Source organism: Alligator sinensis, unplaced genomic scaffold (assembly GCF_000455745.1).
Source record: "Alligator sinensis unplaced genomic scaffold, ASM45574v1 scaffold687_1, whole genome shotgun sequence".
Lineage (NCBI taxonomy): Eukaryota > Metazoa > Chordata > Crocodylia > Alligatoridae > Alligator > Alligator sinensis.
The window spans coordinates 643,149-666,191 of NW_005842662.1; the positions used below are offsets into that span (position 1 = coordinate 643,149).

At 50.3% G+C, this 23,043-nt stretch overlaps 2 protein-coding genes across 4 annotated transcripts in view; one reads left to right on the forward strand and one right to left on the reverse strand.

Annotated features, from left to right (window-relative positions):
• The window catches only part of PAQR8 (progestin and adipoQ receptor family member 8), a 31,374-nt gene extending 26,835 nt beyond the window's left edge, over positions 1-4,539 (reverse strand). Inside the window, exons 1-2 of one of the 3 annotated variants that reach the window (XM_006033812.2) lie at positions 4,293-4,539; positions 3,314-3,610 (exon numbers count right to left, since the gene is read on the reverse strand). In XM_006033812.2, coding sequence (XP_006033874.1) covers positions 3,314-3,529 — 216 coding nt within the window. In that variant the 5' untranslated portion in view covers positions 3,530-3,610; positions 4,293-4,539. Of the gene's footprint in view, positions 1-1,998; positions 2,029-3,313; positions 3,790-4,292 lie in introns of those variants that run through there. The other 2 variants (XM_014524790.2, XM_025215713.1) reach the window with 2 other exon arrangements.
• Positions 4,540-15,705: 11,166 nt separating this feature from the next.
• The window catches only part of MCM3 (minichromosome maintenance complex component 3), a 16,922-nt gene continuing 9,584 nt past the window's right edge, over positions 15,706-23,043 (forward strand). The window contains exons 1-6 of the mRNA XM_006033813.2: positions 15,706-15,809; positions 17,845-17,957; positions 19,738-19,946; positions 20,167-20,297; positions 21,131-21,369; positions 21,850-21,958. Coding sequence (XP_006033875.1) covers positions 15,729-15,809; positions 17,845-17,957; positions 19,738-19,946; positions 20,167-20,297; positions 21,131-21,369; positions 21,850-21,958 — 882 coding nt within the window. The 5' untranslated portion in view covers positions 15,706-15,728. The remainder of the gene's footprint in view (positions 15,810-17,844; positions 17,958-19,737; positions 19,947-20,166; positions 20,298-21,130; positions 21,370-21,849; positions 21,959-23,043) is intronic.

Consider the following 23,043-nt stretch of genomic DNA (forward strand, 5'->3'; position numbering starts at 1 on the left):
GAGCCGCGCCGGGCCTGCGCATGCCCCGCCGGGCACACGCACACGCACGCGGGGGTGCACACGCGCAGCGGCCCTGGCACACGCACACGCACACGCACACGGGCTCGCCTGCGCGAGGGGGGTTCCCACGGATGCCTCCCGCGCCCTGCCGGGGACACACGCACGCGCACAGCAGCCCTGACACACGCACTGGCTCACACGGGTGCACGCCCGGCGGGGACACGCGCACATGCACTGGGGGTCACGCATGCACAACTGCATGTTGGGACACACACACACACACACGGGTTCACACAAGTGATGCACACCCAGCTTTGGTCCCCCATGCCAGCAGTTGGACACACACACACACATCGATGCCCTCGCACAGTGGGCCTTACACACACCGATTCACACAAGTGATGCACACCCAGCTCTGGTCTCCCATGCTAGCAGTTACACATACACACACACACATCGATGCCCTTGCACAGTGGGCCTTCCACACACACACACACACACGGGTTCACACAAGTGATGTACACCCAGCTCTGGTCCCCCATGCTAGCAGTTGGGTGCACACACACACACACATTGATGCCCTTGCACACTGGGCCTTACACACACACACACGGGTTTACACAAGTGATGCACACCCAGCTCTGGTCTCCCATACTAGCAGTTACACACACACACATTGATTCCCTTGCACAGTGGGCCTTCCACACACACACACACACACACACACACACACGGGTTCACACAAGTGATGCACACCCAGCTATGGTCCCCCATGCTAGCAGTTGGGTGCACACACGCACATTGGGGTTCACACAGTTGCATCCCAGCACCGCCTTCTGCCTGCTCAAATGCACGCGCACACACACACACACACACTGGGGTTCACAGTGCTGCACACCCCGCTCCACCTCCCCTGCACTGGCAGCTTTGCCTACGCACCCCAGCACCCACTTCCTGCAGCTCCTCCAGGCCTGCTCGGATCCACACTACAGCGAGGCGCAGCCCCAGGCCTGACCTCCCACCAGCCAGCCCAACACACACACGGGCACGGGGACTCTTCTGGATGCCTCCAGGCACAATTCTTCCCTTCCCCATCCCCCCGCCTTTCCAGACAGCCTTGCACCCAGCCTGACCCCCACAGCACACATGGTGACACCCCAGACACAGCCTGATCTCCCCCAACACTGATGCACACACTGACCCACACTCACTTCTTCCACATTTGCTGACTCCTTCCCCCACAAACACACTTCCACCCCCATACACAGCCTCATCTCTCTCTCTCTCTCTGTGTATATATATATATATTCACCCATGCTGACCATGTCCACACACACAGCCCATCTCCCCACACAGCAGCCCCATGCCGGGCTCCCACATTCACAAAGCTCTCTGCTACACTTTACACACATTATGCAATTAAGTGCAAATCACACAATACATTTACCTGCAAAGTAATTATCATGTGATAAAAACGGATTAGCCAGCTATGACACAGAGCCAAGCAGCTCTACACTTAGTGCTTGAAAACGTCACAACTTTGTAGCTGGTTTCTATCCACCTTTCATTTGGATGTGTAGCAGGGCTTAACGGATGCACATACAGCTCCATCTCCCTCTGACACAACCACTTTTTTGACCCCAGCACATACATTTGCAGCCACACAATAAGCCTTCCATAGGGTGACACACACATCCCATTCACACCCCCATTTAATATGCTGACACTGTCTGTCAGACACACACTCTTTGCAACTTGCCCAAATATTCTCTATGTCTGATCTCTCCTGCTTGCCTTCCGTATCATCTGAGCCACACACACATCCCATTCACACCCCCATTTAATATGCTGGCACTGTCAGACACACACACACACTTTGCAGCTTGCCCAAATATTCTGTATGCCTCATCCTTCCTGCTTGTCTAGTATCCAAGCCACAATCCTTATCTGAACTAGGATTCTTACAGATAAAGATGAGCAATCATCAGCTCCACCAACCTGCAGCCAAGGACCTATGTGCCTCCTCGCCATACCCATTTGGTTTCTTCAAGGCAGCTGCATTCCCTGCATTGTTTCCAGGCCTGCGTGCCTTTTTCTGGCACACGGCGGGGAAAAAAAAGAGCGCCCGGTGGGGGGGGGGGGTGGAACTTAGAAAAACAGCAGTTTTTTGTGGTAAGGACGATCCCACGAGATCCACATCCTTAGGATCTTGTGGGACAGACTCTCTGAATCACACCACGACATTGCAAAATTGAGTCAGCGTGTTTCCATGTGATGCAACGATCGCAGGACAACCCCAGATTGTTGCCTCTTGCTGCAGGGCCCAAGCCCAACGTGGGAGATAAGCAGAGGAAGCTTTAGTGTCTTAGAAGGTAGTTTTGCTGGGACACCAAATGGACTTGTAAAAAATAATAAATACATAAAAATCAAGTTTTCTTCTCCTCTGCAGCCATTCACTTGCACTCCAGACCTGCAAGTGCTTACTAGAGGACAGGCCTCTATCCCCGCACTGATTTCAGCAGACCCGTAGCATGGCTGTCTCTACTGAAATCAGTCCTCCCATAGCAGAACCAAGGTTTAGGTTGTACCAGCCATCCCCCACCCCAAATTCCCCCACGACCAGCCTGGATCCACCAGCGGTACCAAAACTTGGAGCTCTAGCAGTCCAGGCTATTTTAATCATTAAGTTGCTGAATCCTGTTCAGACCAGGTCTAGATTTGCAACCTCCTAAATAGTCTGATCTAGAATAGTTCTTGTTGCAGGTGTGGGAAGTCTTCTGCTTCAAACTGGAAATGACTTGGAGACGCTAGAGACTGGATTTCACAAGTGTATTTTAGCTACCTGTGCAGCAGCAAGGCATTGGCCGCCACGGCCCCTCTGCTTTACCTGTGGCAGGTTAGGGTGTTACGTCTTGTGGTTGTGTTAGGGTCAACTGCATAGTTTTTGCCAATAGATTGGACAATGGATTTGTGTAGGATGGTTTGGATAGGGATGGCAGGGGGTTGGACTAGATGACCTTTGGAGGTCCCGTCCAGCCCTACTTCTCTATTATCCTAACTGGGAAATTCATTAGGGTCACTGCTGTTTCATGCTTAAACCCCTCCATTTATCCTCTTTCATGCTGCTGTTCTGCAGTTTCCATTAATTATAGGCGATTAAAAAAAGTAAACTTATGCTTCCTAGAGCAACTGTGTTGGTACAGTGACTGGTTTCTTTTCTCTTTAGTGGGTAGAGCGCCATGCTATGCTGGAAGGAAATTAAACTCTGAACAACAGAGACCTGAACCTAGGAGATTCTTAGTCTCCTCGATACCTGGTAGAAGTCAGGGTGCTCCCTAGGTCCAGAAAGGTATGGCACTTTGCTGCGTCCAACCCCAGGTTGGGAAGCCACGATTTTTCTTGGGGAATTTGAGTAATCTGTCAAGGTCCTTTCAAGCTGCAGCATGACAAGCTTCAGAGCAAACTCCTTTGATTTCTGTGGATGCAGACTGTGGCCTTGCCCTGCTGCTTTTATCCTCATTTTCCCCATCCGTTTCCTTGTTCAAAGTTCTGTATGTTTTTGGTTGCTGCTCTCCTCCCCAGAGATGGCTGCAATTCACTGGCGCTGGTCCTATGTGCAGATACCGGGAAAGAAGACGGTTCTAGTAATGTCCGATGTTATTTAGCAACATGTTTGTTCGACATTTGTTCTTCCCATGCACCACATCATGTTAAGAGGCAACAAAAAAAGTGACTCATTATATGGACTAAGGTGCCGAAGTGTGATCCTATCCCACACTGCTGGAGTCCCTGAAAAAAAAAACAAAAAAACCAAAACCAAACAAACATTCATCCATCTACTTTCCTAACAAGCCTCCATCTTAGCTTGAAGTCACAAAAATGATCCAAGGAGCTCACAAAAATGATCCAAGGAGCTGGAGGGGACCCATCAACTTTTTGGATGAATTATATTAACCTCGACTATTCCCCATCAGCCCCTTGAGGCTGATGGGGGAAAGTACCACTGCAAACTTCAAGCCACTGCAGACTTCCATAGACTTATGCACCTGCACCTAAGGTAGTTTACCAGCTTCAGTAGTGCAAAATAAACCTTGCAATCCCCATTTGTGGCACATCTCCCATAGGGACAGTCCCTGCAGACCTCCCCAAACACAGTGTACTAACACCTGCATCCCAGTCCAGCATCCCTTGCACCCCCCAGCCTTTCGAGCTGTAATTCTTCCCTGCACCCTATGCCTCCCAGGGCAGTCACTACTGTAGGGCAGTCACATGCAGGTACTTTGGCAGCTCACCTTTTCTTCCACTTTTCCTACAGCTGTTGTACCAGCTCAGAAAAGTCAGCAGGTAGGTCCTTTTCCTGATCCCCCAGCTCTCTATTCTCCTGCTCAGACAAGTCATCAAGCAAACCCTCCTAGCTCCAGACTTCTCCAACCCTGCCGCTCCCTCTTGGGGTGATCACCGAGCAAACCAGTCTGCTTCTCCTATTGCTATCAGCCTCCCAACCAACACCTGCAGAGTCCCAGAGGGGTGCCTCCTCTAGGAAACTCCTACCACTATCTAATAGCCCTTCTTCCTCCATTTACTTCTCTCAAGTACCTTCCCATCCCTCTAATCAGGTCCCACTGGGGGCACCTGCTGTATTAAAAAGGTGCTGAACCCATGCTACTTATAGGGCCAGCAACTTGGGGTCAGTAACATCTAGGACAGCAACTATTGCTACAGTACCAAACACTATGGTGACTTGTTTGCAAGACTCTCCTTGCCTAGGAGTTCATATACCACGGCTATTATTAGGACTTCTACAAGCAGCTGTCCATAATGCTATGACCCCTGCAATCATACTCACTCAAGAGCCTGCTGCAGCCCACTGAAGTCCATGGAAAAACTCCAGTGGGGTAAATGCCTGTTAGCAGCAGGCAGATATGAACAACAGCCATGTGTAAGGACGGGGAGCTTTGAGATGAACCCACTTTTCCTCTCATCACAGGAATGAGGCTAAATGAGGGACCAAGGGTCACCGGGGGTTATTTTGATTTTTTTTTTTTTTTATATAATATATTTTGTGTTCCAGGTCAAATTAGCCAAATCAGTTCCAAATCATATCAATTAAGCAAAACTCAACTGTTCCAAAAACCATATTGATTGAGCAGGCCGAACTCCATCATTCTCAACACCACGTACGGCGCTACAATGGGGGAGCATCTTTCATCTCAGCCTCTCACCCTGGGACTTCAGATGCTTCCAAATCCATTGGCAGGCATCCTGCATGCAGGCCCAAATCCAGAGGTCTTGGGATTTGGATGCCCCTAGAAACAAGTAAGCACCTTTCATCCCAGACTCTTTAATCCGGGACTTCAGATCCTTCCTACGCTCGCTCTTAGCCTGAGCAAGACTATCAGGAGCAGTTCCCTGATGCTGAGTTAGGGAGCAGCTGTTTAGCAGACAAACTGAAGCCAAAGAGGGAATCTGTAGATAGTAATAAGTGTCTTAAGCAGATCTCTGTGAGATGCTAACAGGACAGGTCTGGGTTTGGTTGTCCTGCGAGTGGATCTGATGTGTGAAACCCAAGTCCTGTTTGCCTTTGCTTCCTCTCTTGGATTTGTGCTATCACTTTCTCTGCCTTAAGACACACCTGGGAACACTGCTTGAGCAATCCTTATCATAGGCCACTGCAGTGATAATTGCTCTCCTGGGCGGGTGGAGCCTGCTTGGTTTGCCTGCTAACTTCTGCTGACGTCAAAAAGCAAAACCACTGGCAGCATTCAGCGCGTTTGTCTGATTGCCTGATTGCAGCTGAACGCTTCGGGTGGGTAGGCTGAGGTCCTATGGACCTGCTGTGCTGCTGTGTGCTATGAGTACAGCCCCGTGGACTGCACCTGCTGAGCTCAAGGAGCCTTTGGAGACAGCCCACCTGATATCCCACTAAATGCACAGGTAGAGAGCTGCCGCAGGGATGCTCCATCCTGCAGGCACTTCTAGGCAGCCCTCACCTGCTGCACCAACACATGTTCTGGGCAGAAGCCACCTGTGATGACCCTAAACCTTTCAGACACAGCATTGGAGAGCGCATCTGCGCCGACACAAAACCTTCCAGCCCATCCCGATAGCATAAAGCGTATGGTTGGCACTGCTCAATGCGTTATAAAGGTCTACAAAATCAGGAACAGTATAGAAGGGATCGATCGAGGTTTTCTTTTTCAACCTGCCTCCTTATCCTTGCACTTTGCAATGAGTACAAGTGAAAGGTGACACATTTGATAAAGATAAAGAAAAATGCTTCCCCCGCCCACACCACACATAACTTATCGCTTTCACAGGATGTAACTGAGGTCAGAGCTTAGCAAGATTCAGAAAAGGACTGAAGGGCAAACTGATCCAAGTTAAACAGGATGAATGAAAAGATGCCCATGAGTTTTGGAAGGGATACAGACCCTCATGTTTCAGGGCACCAAATGCTAACTACTAGAGGTCAGGAAGAAAATTGCCTTCTGGGCAGGTTAGTCCATAAGCATCCATGAGGGATTGTCTTTGAAGTCCATCTCAGAGACAGACATGCTGGATTAGTCCGATTCCTGCATTATGGCAATCTCTGTATGCAATAACTGGAAGGGTCTGCCTGGATCAGAGCCCAGTGCCCTGCTGGCACAAGTGACCACGTGATATACTCCATATGGGAGCCTGCTTTACACAAGAAGGGCAGCATTGGTGGTGTTACAAGGAAGTGTGACAAGCTGAGGAAGCTTTTTTGGCTGGTGTGGTGGACTCTGTGAAACTCCTAGACACCATGTGATGACTATTCATGACCTTATGAAGATGAATTTTAAAAGTGGCACATCCTTGTTTCTGCACTGGACCAGATTGCTAGTGCTGAAGCTGCTTGGGACCAGCAAATCCCATAGATTCCCCCTGCTGCCCTGGAGCGGGGTGTAACTCCAGTAGGGAGCAGCTTTGGACATAAAACAACATTGATTCTTTAAAAAAAAACCAAGCCCAAGAAAACCCAAAACCAGACCATTAATTTTTCTTGAAGAGCAATCACAACTGGAAAAATAGCAACTTCAAACCTCAGGCGCCAGATGCAGAAGTGGCCTGGGATTCGCGACCGGCGCAAGGAGGCAAAAGGGTGCTCATACTTCCTTAGTTACAGGGCAGAAATACTGTACACACTTAACTCGCACACCCACACACCTTCCCTTCTGTGCTGTTCCAACCACGCCTCGGTTTCTGTTTGCTTGGGACTGATTTTCATTCTGATAGAAACCACGGTCCTTTTTCTTTTTGGTGCTACACCAAATTAAAACAAAACGATGACTCAACCAGTCTGTCGCTTGCCCAATACCACCGTGACCTTAGGAGTCATCTCCCCCTTCGCAACAGAAGACAACCAAGACTAGTTCAGGGGACTTACAGGCTGCCTGCCCTGCAATAGCTAAATACACCCATTTAAATAAAGAAACCAACCTCTATCATGCATTTAAATAAAGAAACTAACCTCTATGCTTTTTGCTTTTTTCTCCCAGCCTGCAAAGGAAATAACTAGATCAGTTTAGAGATAAGTTTGCGGTGTGCAGATAAAGGAAATACTGAGAAAGATGCTCGACTTGGGTGCAGGCATGACTGCATGAAATCCTCTAGCTTGCATTATGAAGGAGGTAAGACTCGGTGCTGAAAGGGGCTCTCCCAGCCTTCAAATCTAGCGTGCTGACTTTCCACTTGAACCCAACGAAATGCATGGTCCTTCCTTTCCTTGGTACAAGTGAGTTTCATGATCAGAGTCCAATTCTTGGGTTCTCAGTCTCTTGAATACATCTGAGCAATAGAGGGTTTGGGTTTTTTTGGCCAAATCATTTACTGCTGAAAAATGAAGGTCTGGATCCACCGAAACATTCTGCCAATTCCTACCGCTTTCCTCAAACTGCATCAGTAAAAAATGAAGAAAAAAAAAAAAGCTTGAATTTTTCCTATTCAAAAAGTACAATGAGGTGCTTGGTTTGAAAAACATGTCCCGTTTCATTTTGCGTCGTTTTTTTGGAAGAGCAAATGAAACCCTCAAATCAGTGATTTGTGAAACTGGTGTCCGGAGTAGCCCACAGCTCTGTTGTTCCAGCGAGAGAGAGCTCCCGAGGAAAGGACCAGGTTGCTTTGAGTATGGAGGATATCACAAAGGCAACCAACGGTGAAGGGAGGATCAAAAACGGCTCAAGCAGTAAATTGATTGGACAGACTTTCAGTTTAAATTAAGGAGCTGAAAGAGAACAAATGCAAAGTCCCCAGGAAAGAGCACGTGTGTGTGTCTCATCTGCAGCAAGCTGCAAAGGAACCAATGCAAACTCAGAGATCATCTCTTAGAAACTTCGAGGCACAGGACCTAGGTGATGAAGTCGAAACAGTGACATGCCTTCATGCACCGGAGACATGCAACAGGGTTGGGTCTTCCTGGAGACATTTTAGCCCAAAATGTTGCCCTATTGTGGGTCAGGCAGGGGGTGCCTTGTATCTGAGAATTTAATATGGGCTGTAGAGGTGGTTATACTGAGTTTTGTTCTCTGGGGTGGATGGGCAAGTGCTTTTCAGTTCCCTTCAGGTTTCTTCCTACTGCACCTCTTAGCTAAGCTCTACCCCCAAGGTCCTTTGTAGCTTCTCTTGGCTGCTCTTGTCTCTAGGGCAAGGCCTCTAGCTGGGGACTTGCTTATCTGCCAGCCATTTTCATCATAGCATGAGAGATTAATTTGAAACAGAACTGCCCTAAAGCCTGGGAACCAGGCATCAGCTCCTTTCTCCATTTACTCTGCTCCCTCTGCCCCGACATGTCCCTTTTTGGTGGATACAAGTTTTGCACTGCGCTTCGCCGGGAGAGCGTTCTCATGTTTCCGTCTCTAGAGAAGTACAGTCCACAGCTGCCCGGTTCAATGCTGTAAATCATCTACCCTGGGAACACGTAACTCCTTCAGCTCTGCACAAATGTTTGTGGGCACGTTTCCATTCTCAATGCAAATTATTTTGCCAGCTTCCCCCCGCCCCGACACCCTTTGCTGCTCTTTCTGCATTAATGATCAGAGCCCTGACAATAAACCACGCACCAGCAGTTTGTTCCAAGAAAGATCCTGCTCGCTGGAAAGCCAATATTTTCCTCCACCAGAGCACATCGATTAGCTATGATCAAGGTTGCAGTGGGGAGCAGTCCAATGACGCTACGTCCCTGGTACCCTTCCCACTGCAGCTTCCCGTGCATGAAACACATTCATGCCAGCAGATTGCTCAATCCTACCATGGCCCCCCCATTCAGATCCCTCTGAAATGCTCATCTCTACTGAAATGCAGAGCAAACTGAAAAGCAAATAGTTTGCTGGCCCAACTGATTTGTCCAATCCATCCTATTCTTTGCCAAATCCTCCAAATCTTCCTGCCCTGATCTTTTCGGCTGTCCCCCTCGCTGGCTGTGTCATGCCTAAATTTTAGCCTGTAAACGCGGTGCAGCAGGGACTGCCTGTGTGCTGTGTGCAGGCCCTGGCCTGCCCTTGGCACAATATAAACCTTTTAGCTGTGGGGAGGTACGAAGTGGGGCTCCCCAGGGGTCTGTCCTGGGGCTGGTGTTGTTTAATATCTTCATTCATGATCTGGATTAAGTGCACGCTTGGCCAGTTTGCGGATGACACCGAGTTGGGTGGAGGTGCAGACACTCCAGAAGGAAGGGCTAGGATCCAGGATGACCCAGATAAACTTGAGAAATGGTTCATGGTCAGTTGGATGGGACTCAACAAAGACAAGCGCAGAGTTTTGCACTTGGGATGGAATAATTGCATGCAGAAATAACAGCATGGGGAATGATGGGCTAGGCTGCAGTGCTGCAGAGAAGGACCTGGGAGCTACCAGATCACAAGATGAATATGAGCCAACAGGATTCTCTTGTAGGAAAAAAAAAATCCTCCTATAGCATCTTGGGTTGTATTAACAGGAGTGGCACTTGGAAATCAAAGGAAGTGATTCTTCCACTCTCTTTGGCACAGGTGAGGCCTCACCTGGAGTCCTGTGTCTAGTTTTGGCCCCATGCTATGGGAAAGAGGTGAAGAGACTGGAAATATTGTCGGCAGAGAGTGATAGACATCATTAGAGGCTTGGGGAGCATGATTTAGGAGGAAAGGCTGAAAGATTTTGGATGATTTAGTCTGGAGAAAATCAGACTTGAGAGGGGATGTGATAATAGGCTTCAAATAAATGAAGGGTGATTGCAATGAGGATGGAGATGGGTTTTTCTCTGCAGCCATAGGGGACAGGACCAGGAGCAATGGCCTCAAACTGCAGTGGAGGAAATTGAGGTTGGAGATTAGGAGGAGGGTGACCATGAGGGTGGTCAAGCACTGGAACAAGCTGGCCGGAGTAGTTGCAGACTAGACAGACACACGGCTGGGATGGTTTAGTCAAGGGGTGGTCTTGTCTTGAGCAGGGGGTTGGACTAGATGACCTTGCCAGGTCCCTTCCAGCCCTACTTTCCTATGATCCTGTGAAGCATGTATGGCTTTAGTATGTCACCAGGGAAAGTCTCCTTTGGACCTCCCACACTAGAGTTTGATGTAAGCCCTCAAACAAGAATGTTTCTATCTCTACAAACGCTCTTGCTTATTCTTAATATGGACCAATATAAGGCTGGATTTTATTGGTAGCCATATAAATCGCCATGTAAGATTATATGGCAGGGGGTTCCAGGCTTGTGTGGAAAAAGGCTTTCCTTTTCTCCTCACCGGTAACCCAAGGATGATACTCGCCTGTCTCAGGAAGGCTTTGAGAAGCCTCATTCATGCGTGCTAAGTGCCCTGAGATCTGTGCATGGAAACTTTTCTAGATAAAAAAGTGTCACTAATGACCCTGACCAGACAGTGCGGTGGCTTTGTCTCAATGGCAGCACAGAGATCTCTAACCTTGCTGCTGAATAGGGCCACAAAGAAATTGGAGCCCGGGCCATTATTCTCTCTCGTCATTCCTTTGTCTTCCTAGGCACTGAACCGTTGAGATAAATTATTAATACACCAGCACTTGCACCTGAGCAGCTGCCTTGGGACGCTGCTGTGAATAATAACAGGTGGCTATTTTTAACCCTACCTCTTGTTACCTGAAGGCCTGGAGCCATAGTTTCTTTTGACTTCTCAGGATCTCCGCCACCCTGCCCATGTGTATGCCCACTGGGGTGGGGAAGGGTTTGCTCTTCCTATCCTAACAAAAATGCAAGCATGAGGGATTTACAGTTCCACACCACTGTGCTGGGGATAGCCAGGCTGCAAGCTCAAAGCACAAGCCACCAGCCACTAGAGGTAAATGAGACTCGCTGGGCATACTTTTACATGCACCTAAACTTAATGCACATTTGCTTAATGTGCATTAAGGTGATTTAGGTGTGCATCTACACATGCACACACTAATGTGCATTAATGCAGTGTGTGGACCAATTTGAGATTAAATTTAGTCCAGAATCAGTCGACATACACAGTGTTAATGCGCCTTAATGCTGTATATGCCATGTGCACATTGCTGTGTATGTCACACACGTGTGTCAATGCTCCGTCTACACATGCATGAATGTGCTTTCACTTTTGCAGGTATCAAATGTAGGCGTGAATAGCTCAAAATTGCCATTTTTAAGGTGGATTAAGGGCACACACGTGTAGACCCATGCCCTTAATGCGCCCTACAAATTTCTAACGTGCCTTAAATTGGCACATGTAGATGCGCCCGCTGTTAGCAATACAGGACTTAGGGTACATAATAGAGCCATTTCAGTGCCAACCAGCAGAGGACAGTTGTACTAAATCAGGATGCACAGCCTTCCCTTCTCTCACGCTCTCTTTGCACAGACAATAATAAAAACTGCACACAAGGGGAAAAGCAGTATATAGCAAAGCCCAGGTCAAGCCTACACAAGCCTACATCTAGCACAGCAACTATTGCTACAGTACCAAACACTATTGCTACAGTACCAAGCCTATATAGCAAAGCCCAGGTCAAGCCATGACTTGTGTGCTGCGTGTGTGGGTTTAGGGGCCATACTGTAACCCCACAGATGCACCGTGAAGTGGCTTCTAATACAACGGACTGCCTGCTGACTCCCTGCTTCATCGGACGCTCTTATGTTTTTTGGCTGATAACGAAGGCTCGCTCCATTCATTCTCACGTGTATCAGGCCACAATGTATTATCTGTTGCAAAGAGAGGAACAGCACTGGCAGTTAATGTCAGGGTCAGATAATGTTTCTAAACTGTCCCAAATGTCCTCTTGCAACTAAATCCTCCAGCCAAATAACAAGCATCCCATTGTCTTGTCTGCTCATGTGTCGTCCTAACAAATGCCTGTCCTTTGCTTTTACAGCACCCATCAATTCGTTCCAGGTGCTGCGATTTTTCTGTACACACACACACACACACACACACACACACACACACACACTCTTCAACTTATTCCTGTGTGTTTGGTCTCCTGCACAGACCCCATTTGGCACTTCTTGGTTTCTCAGCTATAAAAATGTATGTCTCGGTCTGCTCTCATTGCTATCAGTGGTAAACTCATAGGAGCATCTGTGGAAGCATTAGTCCTTCTATTGTTGCTGCTACTGTTCTACCGTGTGGGTATCCAGGACCCTAGGTGTGCATGGGACTTGCCAGAGATAAGGATTTGGGGTCAGCTCCTTAGGGGAACCGGAGCTTTCTATTCCCTCTGATCCTGCAGGCTGCTCAGAGCAAGATGAGGTGTCCAGCCCAAGGCAAGGTAGCCTCATATAGATGCTCTAACTTGCATTGGCTGGAATAGCCTTCTGTGGCTTTCCACTCAGCCTGGTCAATGCATTATGCCTACACTCTCTAAATATGTCCTCTCCGCGATCAGGACCAGGAGCAAGTGTATAGTCACCGGTGCTGGGATCATGTCACCTGGGAGATTTCCTTATATAAAGAAATCTGCAGCAAGCTCATTACAGCAGCTTTCTGTCTGCTGCATCAACAGAAGAGCCAGAGGCAGAGACCAGAATCTACTCAATGGTCCTGATTCAGTATATTTTGATGGTGCTGGTTCTCCGCCATCAGACGGTTGGTAGGAATACTTGCACTGTTTCTATTCTGATTCAGGGACATTTTCTTTCGACCAAGCCTGTGCATACATTTACAATACTGCAGCATACAACATATGGAGAACCAGGTTCAGACGCACTGTCCCAGTCATCTTCCACCCTGGGTCAGCTCCGGCCCTAGGCTGGAGGCACCATAGAGGATCAAGGAGGGAAGATGCACTGACATCGTGCATTCACTTGTGTTACATGTTACTTTTACAGCCCATTAGCCTCGAATTGCAAAGATCAGCTTGGGAGTCTGAGACCCCAGGCCTGCTTCTCCTTCCAGTAACATGAGTGCAGCCCCATTGAAGTTACTGCTAGGAAGAGGAGAATGAATCCCGTCCTAAGAGAGATCAGGGAAAGGGACGGGGTTGAGGAGGGATGAAGGGGGAAAGAGGGTGAAGGAGGCTTCAGAGCATAGACTCATAGAAAATGAGGGTGGGAAGGGACCTCAGGATGTCACATCATCCAACTCCCTGCGCCAAGCAGGACCAGCCCCAAGTAGATCATCCCAGCCAAGGCTTTGTCTAGCCGGGTCTTAAACACCTCCAAGAATGGAGAATCCACAGTCTCTCTGGGTAACTTGTTCCTAGTGAGAGAGTTTTTCCTAATATCTGACCTAAACCTCTCTTGCTGCAACTTGAGCCCATTGCAATTTGTTCTGCCATCTGCCACCACTGAGAGCAGTCCAGCCCCATCCTCTTTGTAACCCTCCTTGTGCAGGGCAGAAAGTTTCCAGCTATACAGAGCAGCAAGAGAGGAAGCAAGATGGACATGAAGTGCAGGCTGCAGAATTGATGTAACTCAGCATCTGAATATAGGTACTTGGCAAGAGGTTCTCCATTTACTCCAGTTTTACACTGGTCAAGCTCCACTACTTCGTTTAAGCCAAGGGAAGAGAAGAGAAGCTGAGATAGAGAGGAGGGGAAGGAGGGGCAGGAGCATGGAAACCTTGGAAAACGAAAAGCAGGACATTCAATCCGATGTGGAACGAAAGGCAGCAGCGGTAACAGGGACAAAGGAGTGGCATGAATACCCTCCAGGATTCAGAGTGACACCAGCTGTGAAGCAGATCTCAGCAGTCTCCAGGCAGACCTGATGCTGATATGTAACCTGACAAAGAAACCAGATACCTTTGTGGTGCTCACTCATTTGTTCAGGCAGCCAGCCCATGTGCTTACTGCTTTGAAGGGGATCTGCTCCCTCTAGCGGGATGAAATGTGAACGAGACCTCTGACGGACTGTGTTACACAGCCGATAATATCCTGCATGGATGTTTATTCATGCCATCCTCATCACCGCTGCTTCCTTTTATAAAAGCCTAGACTTCCCAGTCCAGCACCAGAGAGCTGTTGTGCTAGGAGACATGCACATACACTGAAAACAATCCTTCCTTCCTTCCTAAGGGCAATTACAATAAATAAAACACAATGCAACAAATGCATCCGGGTGTTTTTAAACCATCATTCAGAGGCATCGGTGTTGGCTGCAGCCAATGCTGGGGAGGTTGACTGGGTTGTGCCAGTGCTCCTGGTGGGACATCAAGCCAGAGGTTCCTGGACGGAGGGTCTGGCCCCGCCGCTCAGGGTCAGATGGATTTGGGGTCAGGCAGGAACTTTACCCCCTGGTCAGATTGGTATGAACTGGGGGGATTTTTGCTTTCCTCTGTAGCTGGAGGGATTGGCCCTCTACTTGGGACCTCTCAATGGTATATTAACAACCTTTTGTAGAAGCAGGATGTGCTGCCATGGTCCTCCTGCTTTACCTGTGACAGGTTAGGCTCTGACATCCTGTGCTGTCAGGGATGACGGTAGCATTGGGAAGAGTTTAGATGATGGATTTGTACAGGATGGTTTGGATAGGGATGGTCCTGTCTCAGGCAGGGGGTTGGACTCAACCTTTTGCCCCAGTGCCTGGTTCGACGGCTGGCTGGATACTGGTTCCGATCCAGTGCCCGGGTCCAGCATGGCAGCCACTATTTGGCCACGCAGAGGGGGGCCTGAGCCCAGCCCTTCAGGGGTGCGAAGGGGGCAGGGATGTGACCCAGCCCCAATCTGGCCCAGGGAGGAGGTTGCATGGTCCAGCTTTTTGGGAGCAGGGGGTGTGGACTGGTTTCAACCCAGCAGGCAAGGTGTGCAGGGCTTGGGGTTTGGGAATTTGGCAGGAGGAAGTGGTATAAATGACCACCACTCCCTTGCTGCCAAATTTGCTGATCCATGCGGAGCCCCACAAGCCAGATGCTATGCCTCCATGGGTCCCTGCCCCAGGACCACCCATCCAGGGCCTGCTTCTCCCAGCATGCACCCTGCCAGGACCACAACTCCCAGCATGCAACGCCCCCGTCTCTGCGCAGACTCCATTGAGCTTAATGGAGGATGGGGCGGAGACTACACGTCCCACAATGCCCCTCGCCCCACGGATGCGGCCGAACCCTGCCCCAGCGACTTCACGTTCTGCGCGCGCTGATTGGCTGGAGCGCTGGAATGTTGGCTGCCAGGCCGGCTTCCTCTCCCATTGGCCGGTGGCTCCCGGGCTGGCCAATGGGAGCAGGCGGAACTTTGGCGTCTGGCGGGAAAATGTATCGAGTTTTGGCGCCAGGGGGCGGAGCCGGTCGCAGCGCGCGGGAAACGGCAGCATGGCGCTCCCCGCGGCCGGGCTGGAGGATGCGGAGTTGCGGGAGGCGCAGCGGGACTACCTGGATTTCCTGGATGATGAGGTGGGGAGCGTCTTTGCAGGGGTCCGCTTCGTTAATTATCACCTCTAAATTAATTCTTCCAGCCCCTAGCAAGCCCTGGGCCCTCCTGATCACCCCCCTCCTGGCCCTGGCGACATTTGTGATCTCTGCTCAGGAAGGAGGGTCCGGCCGGGAGGACCCTGGAGTCTGCGGGGCCCCTTTCCTGTCCCTCCTCTCAGAGCAGAGTTGCACTGGGCAGTGTCCACGGGCCTCTTGGACTCATAACCTTGCTCCCATCCCTGTTTTCTCTCTAGTTGACCCCCAAAAATTAATTGGTGGGCACCCAGTATCCCCCCCTAATAATGTGGGGGCTAGCCACTGCTCTGGGGGAGTCAAATTCATGTTAACTGTTTGCATGAAGCAGGCCTGTATCGCACTGGATGCTGGACGGGAGAGTGAACTGGGTCTGACCGGGGTTTTTGCCCCCCCCAACTCTTCCTCCCTCACTTGCAGCCTCCAGCATTTCCAGTCCAGGAAGGCGTGAGTCTGAGGCTCCCCCCCTCACCCCCCTGCCGAGGTCCCTTTGCTCCAAGTGGGGGCCCAGTCCCTTTTTGAATCTGGTAAAACTCATCTCCTACATCTGGGGGCAACAAGTCCACACTTGAGTTACAGGCGGGGTGAAAAGTAACTTCCTTTTCGTGGCTGCAAACTTGCTACTTTCATTTTGTGACCCCCCTCCCCCCAGCTCTTGTATGGTGAGATAGCAAATCCCTATTGACTTTCTCTTCACCATTTAGTATTTTGTAAATCCCACCCCCACCTCAAGCATCTCCTTTCTAAACTGAGCCTGGCTTCTTTAGTCTTTCCTCATATGAAAGCCCCTCCATGCCACTCATCAGTCATCCTTGTTGCCCTTTTCTGGGCTGTCTCTAGTTCTGATATCACCTTTTTATGGTGAGGGTCCCAGAACTGGGCATGGTATTCGAGGTGTGGACACAGCATGGGTTTGTAAAGGGTATAATGGTACTTTTTATTTTGTTTGCAATTTGTTTGCAATTTCCTTCCAGGCACCTCCTCAGTTGGCTGTCTCTTGTAACCTTTTTTTTTTTTTTGCCTACAGATAGTCATAGATCTGCACCAACAATTTTTCTGTTGCAAAGACCTCAGCCTACAACAAGGCAGAGTGCTTGCAATGTTCTGGATTCCTCTTTGAGATCTCTTAAGTTTTGTATGTCATGAATCATGTTGGCAGATAATGTCAAGGGTGGATCTAGGATTTTGAAAGGGGGATGCAGGTGGTTGTGTCATCCTGCATAACATCGCGCACAGTTTTCTCCAGGGAAAAAGAAACTTTATGAATATGCTCAGGGCCCAAGGCTATATTATTCAGTTTAGCAAGAACAAATGTAACTTCATTGGAAGGAGTTAAAAACAGCCTGCAGGGCTGTGAAAGAAGGGCTCTGTTAGCAGGAGCAGCTCCACAATTGCAGAGCAAAGGGTAGCTTGGTTGGTGGAACATCAAGACCATTAAAAAAGAGGGTCGTTAACACCTGTGGAAGAAGAGTTTAGAAGAAATCAGGTAGAATATAATGAGCCATGAAATCAATTGGCTCCCTCAGCGCTGCTTGACCAGAAATGCTGCTATCACTACCAGGCAGCTTGTTTTAAACCTTGGCTGGAGCAAGAAGAAAAGGTGGGGGACACTGCACCCCCCTGGATGTGCCTCTGAACAGTGCTAAGCTTGTGTGGCACCCTTAAAAAAAAGCACAAGGCACCCCATGGAGCTGCAGCACCGTGGTTGAGAATCACTGATCTAAGCTAAACACAACATTGCACTGCTTTAAGGGAGGAATGACACCAGCACAGTTGCATATAGTTAATCAACTAAGGATTTTGGGGGTGCATATAGAGTATAGGGGAGGGAGTTGAGAGCATGTTCATAATCCTGGCCCTTCCTAACCACCAGGGCATTTGGGGATTGGTGGCAGTTTGGGGCTGGCAAAACCACTGCAGGTTTCTGGAATCAAGCATGTTGCCGTCTAAGCTGGACTGCGCTCTCGCCTTGTGTCTTTTGCAGGAGGATCAGGGTGTTTATCAAGGCAAAGTCCGGGACATGATCAGCGACAACCAGTATCGGCTGATCGTCAGTGTCAACGACCTGCGGAGGAAGAATGAGAAGCGAGCCAGCCGGTACGTGTGGCCTGCAAAAAGGATTGGGAAACAAAGGGAGTCCAGCATCCCTCCAGCTGCACAGCGCTGTCCTCTGCATGTTGGGTTTAGAAGCGACACGGGGAAAGGCATCCCAAGTGCTATAGGATCATAGAAAAGGAGGGCTGGGAGGGACTTCGGGAGGTCATTGTGTCCAACTCCCTGCTCGAGGTAGGATCATCCCTATCTGACCCAGTCAAGTGTTTGTCGAACCTCTCCAGCATCCCAACAACTGGAGATGCACAGAGAGGAACCTGGGAAATCTGTTGGCTGTCCTGGTAGAAAACTTTGCAGACAGGCCAAAGGGTTAAGCTGTTCTCCCTCCCTCTCTCCAAGGCTGTCTTTTCAGTGGCAAAAAAGGATTGTCTTTGGAGGAGAGGTGCAACACGTGTGCTTCTTGTTTTCTGCACTTGTACTCAACTCATTTAAGGAAGCAGCGGGCCGTGGTCGGTGTACTTTCCTGGGTAGCTCCATCCAGCTCCCTTGTTAACCCCTGACCTCACTTCCCTCCCTGTTTTCTTTATTTGCTCCAAGAAATCAGTTGATGTGCCCATAATGACCTCCCTTTTTAAGGGGAGCTTATACTTTTCCTTGGTGAACTTAGACCCAAGATCTCCTTGGCACATCAGGTATGCCTATTTTATGTACTTGCATCTCTCAGACAAGGAAGGAGGCTCTAGCCAGGTTGAACTCGCATGGCTGTGGGGCCATCTTCTCATCACTCCTCTGCTCACATTTCCAGGTGCAATTTCACTGGATGGCATCCACTGGTTCCTTACACTTGTTTGAACATTGGTGGGTGCTGGCCACTCGGTATCCCCACTCAGATCCCTTCTTAATAACCTAAGACCAGCACTCTCATCCCTGTATTCTCTCTTGTTGTCCCCTGTAATTAGTTGTTATGCATCTAGTGACCTCCCTGAGAGGGGCCTGTAGTTGTCTTAGCAGGCCTAGAGCCACTGTTCCCTATTACACAACAAATAGGCCTGTCTTTCTGTAAGCATCTGTTGGAGACTAGTTCCAGGTTTTCTGTTGCAAGGGAGTAGGGAACTATGTGTACCTTGTCTCCACTGGGATGGCACAACAAGAATGCTAAAGCGGGTTAATACGTTTAAAACAGCTTGCTTTAGATGCAGAGAGGTCTCAAGTGTGATTTAAAAGGCCACAATCTCTCCAGTTCAGACTGCACTGCGCAGCTTTGCCAGCTTCTGCGCTCGGCTCTTGTGTAGCGGCAGAGCCCTCCCTTCTGTGGCTGGCAGTCTCCCCACTTCTGCCGAGGGTTGCAGAAAGTGTATATGGATGCCTCCATCCAGGTGCTGGGTGCATTCAACTTCCAGTGCCCTTGACTGTGCATATGCCTGGGGTGGGCAAAATGGTGGATCCAGACAGGCATACAGCTGGGTGGGGATCCTGATCCGGCTTGTGGACTGGATTTTTCTTTCCCCCGGTGTACACCCTGGTGCCTTGGTTGTGGTGTCTGCTCATTGACAGCAGAGGGGTATAGTAGTTGAGGCCAGGAGCTCCTGTGAGCCTTTTGATTCTCAGTGGCAGGTTGCATCCTGTTCTCTTGCTTTGTACCTGGTGTCCCAGAGGAAATGAAGGTTCAGGGTGTGGTGCATTTGTTTGCTCTGTTCTCCCGGCCTTTTTGCTCCATGAAGGTACTGGGACTTACTCCCGCCTAAAGGAGGTGCCTTCTTGCTGTGGCTGTGCTGGCCGGGTCGTCCTCTTCACAGCAGAGGTGACCACCCTCCTCTTGCTGTAGGCTCCTGAATAACGCCTTTGAGGAGCTGCTCGCCTTCCAGCGGGCCCTGAAGGACTTTGTCGCCTCCATCGATGCCACCTATGCCAAGCAGTACGAGGAGTTCTACATTGGGCTCGAGGGCAGTTTCGGTGCCAAGCACGTGTCACCCCGGACGTTGACATCCTGTTTCCTCAGCTGCATTGTCTGTGTGGAGGGCATTGTCACCAAATGTGAGTGTTAGATGGAGATCGGGCCCCTGGAGCATGACATTTGGGTGTTGGGGATAGTTAGGTTGGTCGTTAGCGGTTAAATAAGCCATGGGGCAGACGGTGGCCAGAAATGTGCCCTGTTGGGGCATGACTTTCCAGCAGGAACCCCTGGGCTGGTGTGGGCAGACACGGTGTTTTCCCTCCTCACTTCTTTTCTGCCTTCTCTTTACCCTGGCCACAGGCTCCCTGGTGCGCCCCAAGGTTGTCCGCAGTGTCCATTACTGCCCCGCCACCAAGAAGACCATCGAGCGGCGGTACACGGACATGACGTCGCTGGAGGCTTTCCCTTCCAGCTCCGTCTACCCCGTGAAGGTGAGTGCAGGGGAGGCAGCGGTGAATGCTGTCCTGCACATGGAGGCTGAGCAGCTTCTCTTGGAGATCTTGTAGAGGCTCATGCTTTAAGCATTTGAATTCCTGCTTCTTCTTTCTTCCTTTTTTAGACCTTATGGGGCAGCTATAGTCCCATACACACCCCCCATAGTCCCTTATAGCCACTGGGTAGGGACTCATCTGACGTAACCCTGTTGTGTTAAAGTGGCAGGTGGCGCTCTGCTTTGTGGCAGAGGCATGAGCAGCCCCTATTGTGGAGCCATACCCAACCGTTCTTCCTGCCACAGCTAGTGTGCAGGTACCTGAGGTAGGTTGCAATTTGGTAGGTTGTGATTCACCCTAGCTACAGGATAAGTCGCCTGTGATGAGATCTGTGGTTATATGGCTGTGGGTACCTGAGCTAACCTGACTATTTGCTACAGTGCAGTGTAGACATCCTCTCAGATGGGGTCCGGTGTTGCTCCAATTGCCCCTGGGGAGTGGAAGAGGGCTTCTAGGAACCAACCCTTTCTTTTCCTCAAAGGTCTGTCGCCTGAGACCTCTCTCCAAGTGGTCCATGGTTGCTTCTCTTTTGCATGGAGGCCTAGGTCAGGGCATGGAGAGATGCAGCTGGGTAGCACAGACAAGGTGTCTAGGATGAGAAATATTGGGTGAATTCAGACGAGTCCCTGCATCCGGCAGCTTCAGTGGAAAGGCCCTTTACCTTATCTCCCTGCCCCCCTTTCCCACTGCTGCTTCCCTTCTCTCCCTGCAAAATCCTCTTGTTCTGCTCTGGACAAAGGGGTCTCACTGCTGTTGTCTCGTCTCCTCTCCAGGATGAAGAAAACAACCCTTTGGAGACAGAGTTTGGCCTGTCTGTCTATAAGGACCATCAAACCATCACCATCCAGGAGATGCCTGAGAAGGCGCCGGCTGGGCAGCTGCCTCGCTCTGTGGACATCGTTCTGGACGATGACCTCGTGGACAAGGTGAAGCCAGGGGACCGGATCCAAGTTGTGGGGACGTACCGCTGCCTGCCAGGGAAGAAAGGGGGCTACACCTCGGGCACATTCAGGTGGGTCTGTGCCTGTCCAGCCTTCGCCTGTTTCTATGGCTGCTTTCATCCTAAAAAGGGACCCAGCATTTAGAGGGAGAAACAATTCACTTGCCCCCGAGATGCAACCACTTCCGGGGTGGTGGGTTGGAGTGAAGCTGTGGTATAGAGTTGGCATTAAGCCAGGACCCTGATGGAAACCCCTAAATCCTGTGACTGGCTTCTCTCCTGGAAGGATTGCTTTGCAGGGTGCTATGTTCCCAATGGGCATGAAGGGTAATACAAACTCTGAAGAGCAGTTTCGTGGTTCAGTTAGCTGAGCTGATGGGAGGGTGTAGGGATAAGGTTTGTCCCAGGCTCACCAAGACTCCTCCACGTGGAGAACTCGTGACGCTTGTGGAAGGAGCCCTGGGCTACTACTGGGGGCTGTAGGGCAAAGTCTGAAGGGTTACCGATGGGCTAGGCCTTTTTATAAGTGAAATGACCGAACTCCTTCTCCAGGACCATCCTGATCGCCTGCCATGTAAAGCAGATGAGCAAGGAAGTTCGGCCTCTCTACTCTGCTACCGACGTGGCCAAGATCAAGAGATTTAGCAAGAGTCGCTCAAAGGTATGAAGTTTGTCTTCAGATATGCTCTTGAGAGAGACCTAGAGGCAGAGAGCTGTGGAAGCTGGCCAGCCTGGTCTCGGTGAGGGTTGATCTTGAGGGGTGTTTTAAAGCAGCTTCCAGTTTCTAATGACTCTAACTTCAACTTCTGCCTCCTGCATTGGGGGTGGGGGGGAACTCTTCCCCAGCCTAATCGGTGATGCTGTATCTTTTTTTGCATATCCCATGAGCCAGTCTTAAACGAGTCCCTTGCTTCTCATGGATGCTTAGCATGGACACCTTCCTGTCTAGTCAGCAGTGTCTCATGCGTGCATTGTTTAAGCTGCAGGAGTCTTCTACAAGGGATGTGCTGACACTACCGTAAGGGAGGAGGTGGTGATTTTAATCTCTTAGGACTAGCACTGGGATCTGGTCTTGCACCTGAAAGCTTTAGCACTGCTAAATTAATTCAGGTCTGTGTGGGAAGAATTCTCCACTGAGAATAGATGTCTGGGGCTATCTGCAAACACACCCAGCATCCACGTCAGGCTCTCGGTTTAAACCATGTGCCTGTGCTGGGGTGGGGGCAGCAGGGACTGGGTCACAGGCGGGTTCTCCACCCCCCGGTTGATTTGGGCTGGTCATGATCTGCCATGTGGGGATATGCCCTGGCCCTGTGCTGTCACTGCCCTGTGATCCTGGCCCCAGCTCCACTTGCCTGTCCCGTGGAAACCCTGCTTGCCTGCCTGCTCCACCTGGTGCCCCCGGTGGTGGGTGCGGACAGGATGGGCCCAGCGGCGGCGGTGACACTGGCAGTGGCAGCAGGAAGGAGCCACCGCTGCTGCAAAGTGGAGTCCAGCTGGCGTGTGCCCCCAGCCCCCTGTGCCCTTGGCGGCGGGACCAGCTGCACATACCATGGTTTGGGCTGGCTCCCTGCTCCTGAGCTGAATGGGGCTGAGGGATCCACTGCAGGCCAGATAAGATCCCTTGGTGAGCTGGATCTGGTCCATGGGCTGTTTTGCACACCCCTGGCTTAGTCCCATGTTGAAAACGATTCCCTTTTGTCGTTTTTGGAGGGAGGTGTGGTTTAAAAGACAGATTCTCTTTCC